The sequence below is a fragment of the Momordica charantia genome (genome assembly GCF_013281855.1).
Source record: "Momordica charantia cultivar OHB3-1 chromosome 8 unlocalized genomic scaffold, Mcharantia_2.0 BLBB01000008.1, whole genome shotgun sequence".
NCBI lineage: Eukaryota > Viridiplantae > Streptophyta > Magnoliopsida > Cucurbitales > Cucurbitaceae > Momordica > Momordica charantia.
Genome location: NW_028275166.1, coordinates 13,191,367 through 13,203,188, shown reverse-complemented (window position 1 = coordinate 13,203,188; position 11,822 = coordinate 13,191,367). Strand labels below are relative to the sequence as shown.

The 11,822-nt window shown below is 45.3% G+C and overlaps 1 protein-coding gene across 1 annotated transcript; it reads left to right on the top strand.

Moving 5' to 3' along the window:
• Positions 1-8,260: 8,260 nt before the first annotated feature.
• On the top strand, positions 8,261-11,389 carry LOC111019966 (mitochondrial outer membrane protein porin of 34 kDa). Its single transcript, XM_022296494.2, has 6 exons — positions 8,261-8,452; positions 8,544-8,611; positions 9,253-9,363; positions 10,279-10,365; positions 10,533-10,741; positions 10,840-11,389. Exons 1-6 carry the CDS (start codon positions 8,404-8,406, stop codon positions 11,144-11,146), a joined length of 831 nt encoding a protein of 276 aa, XP_022152186.1. The 5' UTR covers positions 8,261-8,403; the 3' UTR covers positions 11,147-11,389.
• Positions 11,390-11,822: the final 433 nt, after the last annotated feature.

Sequence of the window (11,822 nt, the reverse complement as noted above, 5' to 3'; positions counted from 1 at the left end):
ATTAGTCCATGTATTTTCAAAACACCCATTTTGGTTCCTGTATTTTTTAAAAGTGATCATTTTGATTCCTATTTGCATAATTTTAATACAAATTTTATACATAATGGAAACCTTTTAATACAAAATACATGGTTGCATTCCAAAAAGTTATTGAGGGAAGTCTCATCTAAAACTATATTGAAAAAAATGAGATAAAAAGGAAAATGAGTGGATCAAAATGGTCACTAGGGACTAGAATGCAATTATTTGAATATTTTTATTTGGAGATTTTTCTCCCTCCAAAAAAATGTATAGTTTTCTTAAATGTTAAATATCTAATTTTTAAGTTTTTGTTTTATATAATGATAGTTGTAATTTCTTGATGCATATAGATAACAACTAAAATGCAATTATAATATTTTAAATTAAATAAAAAAATATTTCATTATTTAAAATAAAGTTACAAATAAAGAAGAATACATGTAAATGGATAATAAATAAAATCTAATTATAAAAAAGATGACAAAATAATCTATCAAAATGGTTGATCAATAAAATCAAGTTATGATAATAAAAAATAATTATTTAATTATTTCAAATAAATTTCTAAATAAAAATAAAATATCAATTGTTTGGGGAAGGGAATACCCTGGACACGTGGATGACCCCTATTGGTGCTCCAAGATGGCTCATGAGTCATGCCCAGCTCGGATAGCCGAGGTGGCCGCCACTAACGTCGACAAATGCTAAGTATGAGGGCCGAGGTGAATCTGGCCCAGGTCTGACCTACCAGGGAGCTCGGTAGGGGCCGATGTGAGCAACTGTCTGCGGCGTGATTATCGGGCGTAACCGTCGGTCCCGAGATTACCGGGTGTAAACGGCCTTACCGGGTACTGCCGGGATGATTCCTGCCGACTTCCGGACAAGGAATGACTAAACTTGGCAACCGGGATGAGTCTTGCCGCTTACCGGGCCAAGACTAGCTTTTTCTCACTTACCGGGTGCCCACCGGTACTTTAGGATGTCACCCCGAGCGTCGGGATGTCATCGGGCTTCACTGCTCACTTGGGCACGCATACCGAGAACCGACCCATGTGCTTGTCTTAATGATCGGGACCTTCCGGACATCCAGCCATCCGGACACTATCGTGGCACGACGACTCTTGCGCTCGTACCGTGTCGTTTGAGCATACCGTACCGCATAGGGACCCCCGTGGTGCAACCTCCGACACATGGACCGAGGCGCAATGCCGGCACACCCGTGCCGCCCGACACTGTCCTCGAGTTTTCTATCCTCGACGAAAGTCGCCCAAGACACTCGTATTGTACACGCTCGCCCTCGCCATGACACACGCATGTGCCATGGGGTGGCTCACTTAGGCCCTGAAATGGCCCAGGGGTGGTGGAGAGCCAACACCATGCCTCCCCCTAAGGTACATTCTAAGGCAAACTTGACTTGGCAGGCATGAACGTCGAAAGTGGCGAGGAATCACTCGCCAACGTAGAGTGCACGTTTGAACTCCGATTGACACGAAACTTGGCGTGCTTACATATCTCACTAATATGCATCTAACTTTAAAGCCGCTCGTCCAAACTCTTGACGGAACCCCAACTTCTAGCGTCGTAGCCCGGGGCCCCAACTGGCCCCCGTTGAGCTTGTCACCGACACCACTGACGTCGCCTTCGCTTTGCATTCTGCATATGCCTTCTCTAGGCATTCTTGAGCACATCCATATGGTGTGATAGGTGATGCACCATCCTCCTTGGTCGCATCACAGCACTTCACTCTCGGCCCTTGACATGGCCCGATGGGCGACATATGCTTGTCGCTGACACTTGCACACTACGTGGGCGTCACAACCTACTCTCTACTAGTATGGTTGTGACACGGAGCCGGGGTCCTATTGCTCGGACCAGGGGGCGAGCGATTTGAGTATGTCTTGCGGTTCGGCTTCCGGACTTCTAACAACGAGGCTGAGTATGAAGCATTTATTGCCGGCCTGCGAATCGCTCGAGCATTGGGGGCCTCTTGTGTTAAGGTCCTCAGTGACTCCCAGCTAGTTGTGAGCCAGATCAAGGACGAGTACCAAGCCAAAGACACCCGAATGGAGAAGTATTTGGGCAAGGTCAGATCGCACCTCGCCCAGTTTCGAACTTACGAAGTAAGCCGGATTCCGCGAGCAGAAAATTCTAATGCTGACGCCTTGGCCAAGTTAGCATCGGCGTACGAGACCGACCTGGCCAGGTCGGTCCCCGTCGAGATCCTCGATAATCCCTCGATCTTAGAGCCAAATCTGATGGAAATCGGCGCTCCAGAATCCTCATGGATGGACCCGATCGTGGACTTCATTAGGGGCAACTCACCACAAGACCCCAAGGAGCGCAGAAAATTGGCAAGGCGGGCAGCTCGGTTCGTGGTCCGAGATGGGGCATTGTACCGACGTGGCTTTTCCCTGCCTCTATTGAGATGCCTAACCCCTGAAGAGGGCCTGTACGTCCTCAGAGAGATCCACGAAGGAGTGTGTGGCAATCACTCGGGCGCCCGGTCGCTGTCAGCCAAAGTGATCCGACAAGGATACTATTGGCCGACCCTCAGCCAAGACGCCAAGAAGTTCCTTAGAACTTGCGACAATTGCCAACGCTACGGAACCATAATCCACCAACCTCCCGAGCTGCTCACCCCCATCTCGGCCCCGTGGCCATTCGCGCAGTGGGGGGTAGATATCATTGGTCCTTTCCCTTTGGGCAAGGGCCAGACCAAGTTCGCTGTGGTTGCTGTGGATTACTTCACCAAGTGGGCCGAGGCCGACGCGCTCTCCCACATAACGGAATCCAGGGTCACGTCCTTCGTATGGACGAATATCATATGTCGCTTTGGTATACCGCAGGCCATAGTGACAGACAATGGGAAGCAGTTTGACAACGCCAAGTTCAAAGACTTTTGCAGCAAACTTGGCATAAGTCATCTTAGCTCGTCCCCCGCACATCCGCAAGCAAATGGCAGATGGAGGCAGTCAACAAGATCATCAAGCGAGGCATCAAACTTAGACTGGACTCCAAGAAAGGCAGGTGGGCCGAGGAGCTACCAGAGGTTTTATGGTCGTACCGGACCACCCAACGAGAGTCGACGGGTGAGACCCCGTTCTCCCTGGCCTTCGGCTCCGAAGCTGTAGTCCCGGTTGAGATTGGCATGCCATCTGACAGAGTAGAGCATTACGAGCCTACGACAAATGAGGAAGAGCTGCTCCTCAACCTCGACTTGTTGGAAGAAAGAAGAGCAATGGCCCAGCTACGCCTGGCGGAATATCAGGGCAGAATGGCCAGACATTACAATGCCCGCGTTCGACCTCGGGCCTTTCAGGTCGGACATCTGGTCTTAAGAAGGGTCCAAACGCATGTGGGTGCCCTTGATCCGGCCTGGGAGGGCCCATTTGAGATCAAGGGCATAGTCCGACCTGGGACGTACATATTGGCCGATCTGAAAGGAGACGTCCTCGCGTACCCGTGGAACGCGGAGCACCTGAAGCGTTATTATCCTTGAAATGCCAAAAGGAGTTTCAATGAATCTGTAAAGACTGTTCCAAAAGAATTATGATCGGAATAAATGTGATGATTTAATTTCATGCTTCCGAGTTTGACCAGAAATTAAATGGGGGCCACGGACTCCCACGCGATCACATTCCAGCAGTTGGTTCAAATTCAATCCTCCGAAGCCTAAGGGTATGAGGTGCGATGCCAAAACCACTGACGAACTTAAAATTCAAACCTTCAAGGCAAAGGGGCGATGTGAAAAGTTCAAAATGATCAAGCCTCCGAACTTGGGGGTACGAGGAACGATATGAAGAATAGCTACGGACTTACAATTTTAGCCTTTTAACCTTTTTTAAGTTAAGGGTGAAATGTTAAAAATCCAGAGTTGGTGCAATGTATTGAACATTAAAAGATTCAAACTCAAACTTACAACTATTTTAACTGAAGGCGCGACCTCAAAGGTAAGAGGTGCGAGGTGACATTGGCTGCAGTTCAGGGAAAAGGCAAAGAAATGAAAGATGTTGCCGACACCAAAGTGAAATCGAACAAAGCTTCTTCATTAATGGAGAGCAGAGCCAAGGCTTATAGACCTTGCAGCTCTGCCCTGACAAGCAGAAAACAAAAGAAAAGGGAAGAAGGACAGCGAAAAGCCTCGTGAAGGGTGGTCGCCTAAGAGCCTGCTTGAGGAGCGCCCTCTTGAGTGGCGCCGACCTGGTCCTCTTCGAGATCGGAGTAGTCAGAGTCCAGATCTCTGAAATACTGATCCACCAACGCTTGGGGGCCAGACGTGCCGCCAGGCCCAGACGCCCACTTCTCGGCATACCTCCTTTTCAGACCGCTGAGATCGATCTGAAGGTCGGGCATGTCGGAAGCAATGCCCTTCATGAGGAACTTGAAGCCCGCGTCAGAAAAGTCTTTGGCAAATCCATCGAAGTCAGGATGTTGCCTAAACGATTCCTCCAATAGGACTCCATTGCTGAGGCGCTCCTTCGCCGTCTCCAGCTCGGCAGTCGCATGCTCCAGCTCCTTATCCTTCGCTTCAAGCGCCTGGAGCATGTCGTCCTTCTCCTTCAGGAGCTGGATCTTCTCCTTCTCTAAGCCCCTGGTGATAGCGTGGGCAGCTTGGAGTTGGGCCTTGCGCCTGTCCTCTTCCTTCTTCAGCAGCTCGGCCTGGGACTCCACCTCGGCCTTCAAAATCTCCACCTCAGAGTGAGCCTTCAGCAGCTCATCCTTCATGGTGGAGGAAGCAGCCTCCAAGGCAGTAGAGAACTCCTCTTTCTCCCTCGCTGCCAGAACTTCCCTCCCATCCAGCTCGGCCTTTACAGCCAGAGCCGATTGAATGGAAGCAACGAACGCCTGAGAAACGGTACAAGGAAAAAGTTAGACCGAACTACCTGTTGGGCGAAATTAAGCAAAAATGGGGACACTAGTCTTACCTCGGTGGCGTAATCGATGGTCCTCTGCAGAACGGACCCAGGGTCGCTCACAAATTTGGACGCCCTCCTTAGGCAGCGGTCCAAACTTGCGCTGAGATGCGGGACACCTGGTCCCTCACCCCGGAACTTGACGGCTCAACTCTGAACCGTGCCGTCACGTCGGACGTCCTGCCCATTCTGGCTGCAGGATCGTCCACCCGATCTGCGAAACTTGCAGGTAAGACCCTGCAAGCTCCGACCTCCGAGGGGGAGATCGCCTTCTTTTTCTTCCTTCTTCGCTTCAGAGGGGCTTCCTCCCTCACCTCCTCGCCCAAAGGCGGGGCGTCCACCGCCTCGATCTGATCCCTGGGGCGCTTCTCCCTCGAGGGACCCCCAGAAGACTCCAGCTCGATCACTGGCTGGATCTTCCGAGGCAGGCCCTGCCACGGCAGGGGTGGTAGGTTTCGAACTCTGGGCGGCCTCAAGAGCATGGGCTCAGCCCTTGGACTTGCGCTTCACGCTGCTTGCAAACCCGCAAACCATGGCTGCAAAATAAAAATAGGGGTCATCACAAGGTTAGAGGAAAAAGGGGTGAGGCAAGCTCGGCATACCAAGTTCAGAGTTCGGCCTTGAGGATTCAATGGGACGAACTGCAGGGTTGTAATCTAGCAGCCCGGACTCAAGCAGCAGCTCGTCGGTCACCAGGGTTCCGACCTTCCTACTCCTCGGAAAGCGCTCCTTGTAGTATTTCAGCGTGTCGAAGGAGGCTTGCGTAAGCTCGGGGACTGGTCGGATTGAAACTGCACGAAGACAAAATCCGAGTTAGACCTGAATGACAGAAGAAAATTACGAAAAGCAAGAACTACTCCGTACCTAGGTTCCCAAACCTAGTGGGGACGTCAAAGAAGGAACGACCTGACTCGTCCTTTGCGAGCCATTCCCCGGAAGCGTAGAACCACTTCCTCACCCATCCCTTGATGGAGGTCGGCCCCTTAACTATACCGCCTGCACCTTTCCTTGCGCACATATAGAACCGACCGGGCTTCTTAGCTATCCTCTTCGCTTCGAAGCACGCGAGGAGCTGGTCTACGTCCAACAGCTCGGCCTCCTCACTATCCCAAGCTCGTAGCCAAAAAAGGATGGCCAAAGCGAAAATGACACCCCACCCATTGGGGGCCACTTGAGCCGGAGCCAATCCAGTCCGGAAGAGAAATTCTTGGACAAAAGGGTGAAGGGGAAGTCTGAGGCCGTACTCAAACATTTTGAAGTAGAGAGTGACCCATCCCTCTGGAGGATTGTCAGCTCTCTCCCCCTCCTCCGGAAGCCTGAGGAGGATGTTCTCAGGGATAGCGAACCCCCTACGAAGGGATCCGAGGTAGTGCTCAGGTATCCTAGAAGGGTATTCCAAACCCTGACCTGAAGTGGAGGCGTCCCTATCCTCCCCGTCATCGGAGAATCTAAAGTTTTCTACCTCCTCGAGCTCGGACTCTAACCTACGAGCTAAATCGGATCCTAAGTTGCTGCTAAAAGAGGACGACATGGCAACTACGTTCGAAAGAGAGAGGGAAGAGACCGACCTACCAAGGGTTCGAGCTGCCTTCAGATCGAACTCCAAGAATTCAGGGAACGTAAGGTATGATCTGAAGGATTGGGGCATTTATAGCCCGTCGGAAGAATTTCCCCACCGTACACGTGTAATCAACGAGCGGCTAGGATCCTCCCTGAGATCCGAAGCGTCGGAATATTTGAATATTCTGACGATAAATCTTCAGCGACGGTTGTATTTTCCCACGAATAGGAAGTCGCCACGTGTCCAAAGCAAGTCGAATGAACTTCTCTGCCAGGTCGAGATCGGACCAGACAGAGAGGGGGCCAACGTTTGGGGAAGGGAATACCCTGGGCACGTGGAGGACCCCTATTGGTGCTCCAAGATGGCTCATGAGTCATGCCCAGCTCGGATAGCCGAGGTGGCCGCCACTAACGTCGACAAATGCTAAGTATGAGGGCCGAGGTGAACCTGGTCCAGGTCTGACCTACCGGGGAGCTCGGTAGGGGCCGATGTGAGCAACTGTCTGCGGCGTGATTATCGGGCGTAACCGTCGGTCCCAAGATTACCGGGTGTAACCGACGGTCCCGAGATTACCGAATGTAACCGTCGCGAGATTAGCGGGACTACCACCCATAAGTAGAGGACCTCACTCCCCGATCAGGTACGATGATTTCTGGCCTCGAACTAAACTGGGAATCCGACCTATACTGACTTGATCGTCGGAGTGCTCACCTTTTTGTGCAGGTCCGCCCAAGTGTTCAGGTCGGTCCGGAGTCCGAGTTCGAGCTGCAATCTGGAACACACTGTTGTGCATATCTTTGCATAAACATCAATAATGAACTCTAAACTATAAATATTCTCTAAACTAAAAGAACCAACAAATTTAGTATGGAGAGAGAAAAATATACAAATGAATGGAGATGTAGAGAGAAATATAAAATTGTCGTATAAAAAGAATAAGAGAGAGAATGTATTGGGGGGGGGGGAGTTGTACGTTAGTTTTTTCTTTTATAATCACAACTAATGGTCAAATTAACTTATACTTTTTTTTTTAAAAAAAGGTCAAATTAACTTATCATTTTAAATCTCACAGCTAACGTTGCATTTGACATTTGGAATTGAACAGAAATGATTTCAAATTTCAAGATTTCAAAAGATGGAAATAATTTTGAATTCTTAATTGCGTTTGGAACCAAATTAATTTGAAATCATTGAAATTAAAATTTATTATTTGGATGTGTACGAGAAATGAAAATGAAAATTTAAGAATGTGATCTGCCAAAGCGAGCATAATTCAACCGTAATTGATATATATTTTCAACAAAGAGATTGTGAGTTCGATCCTCCACCACACATATTATACTAAAAAAAATTTTAGGAATGTGTCCAAATTGAAAATTTTATACTCAACAATATAATAAAATAATTTAGTTTAAATATATAAGTTGTTCTCATTTTTTGTTAATTTCACGTACTGTATTGATTATTATTACATCATTTTTGCAATTTTCCCTCGCCTTTCCAAATTTGCCTGAAAATTGCAAATGAAAAATAAAACAAAAAGTATAAATATTATCCGAATTATTTAATAAAAAAAATATTATCCGAATTAATTACATCATTTATTTCGACAAAATATTATCATTATATCTCTCGAAGAAATAAAAAGAAATCAACGGTCAGAAAGGCTCCGTGGAGTCCCATCACTCACAAATCCAACGGTCACAACATATCTTCCACATTCACCGAAGAAAATCAACTGACCCAAACAAAAAAAAGAAAAGGAAAAAAGGGGGATGAAATTAGGGTTTCGAAGGTGTATATGAGAGCCACCGAATGTTCCACCCATTTTCAGCTGCTTTGGGGAAGAGGACTATCGTTTTCCTTTCGGAATTTTCATTTTGAATCTTTCATTTTCCATTTGAAATCATGGGAAAGGGTCCCGGTCTCTACTCTGATATCGGCAAAAGAGCCAGAGGTTATTGATTTCTTCATCTTCGTTGAATCTTTCTTTCATTTTGGTTGATTTTTCTTTGAATCTTGTTGTGTTCTTCTGTCTTCTTTGGCAGATCTTTTGTACAAAGACTACCAGAGCGACCACAAGTTCACCATCACCACCTACTCCCCCACTGGAGTTGTGAGTTCATCTTTCCACTCGCTATCTTTAATTTCTGGATCTGTGTTGAGGTCGAAGTTACTGCGGTGCATATAATTTCCATCGGTCGATGAATCGTAAAGAAAGAAAAAGGAAGAATAAAAATAAGTGAAAATAAGCTTCTTAATTCAACTTTTTCGTCACTGTTCTTATAATGATTTCGAAGGTGCTATAAGAACTTATTATAGCCTGCTTTTTTTTTTTAATTTTATATTTGGGTTGGGTTTTGATTCTTTGAGGCAACGAATGTAGGATTTTCTTTCATTTTGATGGTCATTCACAAATGCACTTGCACTGCCACTCTATTTTTGGTGTATTTTTAGAAATTGTAACTGCCCTAATTTTTTGGGACATGTTAAAGCCTGAAGGGTGAATGATGAGATTGCTTTGCATTTTATTGTGTTGCGTGCCCTAATCATTATCGACAGTGATTCTGAATTCTTTTGCACCAGAGTTTGTTTGAATTAATTTAATCTTCCATACACATATTCCAGAAGTTCCATTTCCGACTTGCTAGCTTAATAGATATTTATACCAAGTATTTTAGGAAGCAACTTGGATAATTTTTTCCTCTCCTGTTACATGCTTTTGCTTATTACTTGTTTATGTCTTTCTATCTGCAGGCTATAACATCTTCTGGAACGAAGAAGGGTGACCTATTTTTAGCTGATGTTAATACTCAGCTGAAGAACAAGAATATCACAACTGATATCAAAGTTGACACAAGCTCCAATGTAATCAATTTTTATTGAACTTTTATACTTTACTGCATCCCTCTACTTTATATTTTTTTTACTTATCTATCGTACTTGTATGTCTCTCTCTCTCTCTCTTCCTCCATCTCTCCATTACTTCTTCAACTTCCGTAGTTTTTTCCACTAGCCTGTCAAGAAATTTAGAAGATTTACTAGGTGTTGTATCATTGTTGTTTCATGTTTATATCTGGATATCTAGGATTTTCATAATTCAAGAAAGTCCTCTGAAATGTCTGAATGGACTATTGAAAGAGCATGTGAATTGTTCACAATCAAGAATTGTATGAACATGTATAGCTCTTTGAACCAGAAGAGTATATCAATTAAAATATCCAACATAGAATATAATATCTGAAGCAAGTGTTTGTCTTGCTTCCTTGTTTGTCTTGCTTCCTTTTGGGGAAGCTAGACAATTGTTTTTTATCCTTTTTGGCTCGTTCCGTCCCTTTGCGCTTTTATTGAATAGAATAAGCTATCATCATTCCTCATAGGTTGGTCCATTTTGATGTGGAATGCAAGACTACCTAGCTTTGTAGCTCTTGTTGTGTTGACGATCTGAGAAATGCCCTTCTGCTTCTATATATTGTTTGAGGCTGTTCCTACTGGATGTAGTAATGATATTTATTTGGGACTGAAAGCTTATTGGGCTTGTGTTGTTTGTAATTAGGGAGAAAAAGAGTACCCCTGCTGTAATTGCTTCCCTCCAACCCCACCTCCACCCACCCACACAATAATTTTGATAAATATGAAATTCTATGATTCTATCTGAAGGTAAGATTGTGAATGCCTTTTTTAATCACTGGTATTTGGTGGTGAAGTTTTATGTTCCTTATGTATTATTTGTCATTTTTTCTTTTGTGCAATTGGGGTGACTTGTGTTCTGAAATTTTGTAGCTTGTCACAACTATTACTGTTGATGAACCTGCTCCTGGATTGAAGGCAATATTTAGTTTCAAGGTTCCTGATCAAAGGTCTGGTAAGGTGAGTGATCAATAATGTGTTTTAGTATCAGGATATTGTTTTTTGATGGAGTTGTACGTTTTCCTTTTGGTTCTGAGCTGAAGAATGTTCTAAAATAGTTATAAAACAGGTAGATAAGCATCACCCATCTGATTTCTGATTTCTGTTTTCTGTTTTTGGTGAAATAGGTGGAACTGCAATATTTGCATGATTATGCAGGAATCAGCACAAGTATTGGGTTGACAGCCAATCCTATTGTCAACTTTTCTGGTGTTGTTGGAACGAATCTTCTTTCCCTTGGTACCGATCTTTCATTTGACACCAAAACTGGAAACTTCACCAAAGTTAATACCGGACTGAGCTTCTCCAACGCAGACCTAATTGCTTCCCTGACCTTGTAAGTTTTTCAGTTCTCTCTCTTAAAGGGTGCATCATGTGTTGATTTTTGCTCTTTTGGTGCAATACTAAAGGCATTGTGTCCAATTCATGACTCAGGAATGACAAGGGTGATACATTGAGTGCATCATACTACCATTTGGTGAACCCTTTGACTAGCACGGCTGTCGGTGCGGAGGTTGCTCATAGCTTTTCCTCCAACGAGAATACCATAACGGTTGGAACCGTACATGCACTAGATCCGCTGACCACGGTGAAGGCTCGGGTGAACAACTTCGGCAAGGCAAGTGCTCTTATCCAGCACGAGTGGCGTCCGAAATCATTCTTCACTGTATCTGGGGAGGTAGACACCAAAGCAATTGAGAAGAGTGCAAAGGTTGGACTAGCTTTGGCCCTCAAGCCATGATAGGACATTTTAGTCGCTATGGCCGGAGGAATTAAGGTAGGGCTTCTGGTACGTAGCCAACTTGTTTGTCTAAACTTTTGATGATACGATGTTGATGTCACTCCAGTTGTTTCGGGTTGTAGAAATAAATGTTAAGATGATGGTGTCATAGACAACCTATTTGGTACCCTTTTTTTGGCACTCTGAATCAGGGCCCTTTTGAAACCAAGGCAGATGAAACTTGTTGAGGAGATTTACCATTGAGATATTGTTCCAATTTTTTTTAATGCCTCTGTATTCCATTCAAGCCCCCACCCGCAAAAAAAGAAAAAGAATAGAGAATAAACGTTCTACCACTGTACTGCTGGTTTTTCCAACAGTTGGATTTTGATGCCTTTTGTAATTGCTTTAACAGAAAGCTCATATTCATTATATCTTGGAATAGGGGGGTTCAATTAACCTGACAATCCAAACATTAAACCTAATCCTTGAAAAGATTTGGTTTGGTTTGGTTTGGGTTGGTTTTTGGAAGGATAGAAAAATTGGTAAGTTGGGTTGGGAGAATTTTTGGTTGGTTTAGTTTGAACCGACCTATATAGTAATAAAGAAAATAAATGATTTGGGTTGTTCGCTCCTTCCTCCCTCCCCCGGTCTCCCTTTTGCTCGTCTCCCCTTCTCTCCATGGCTAACTTCTTCG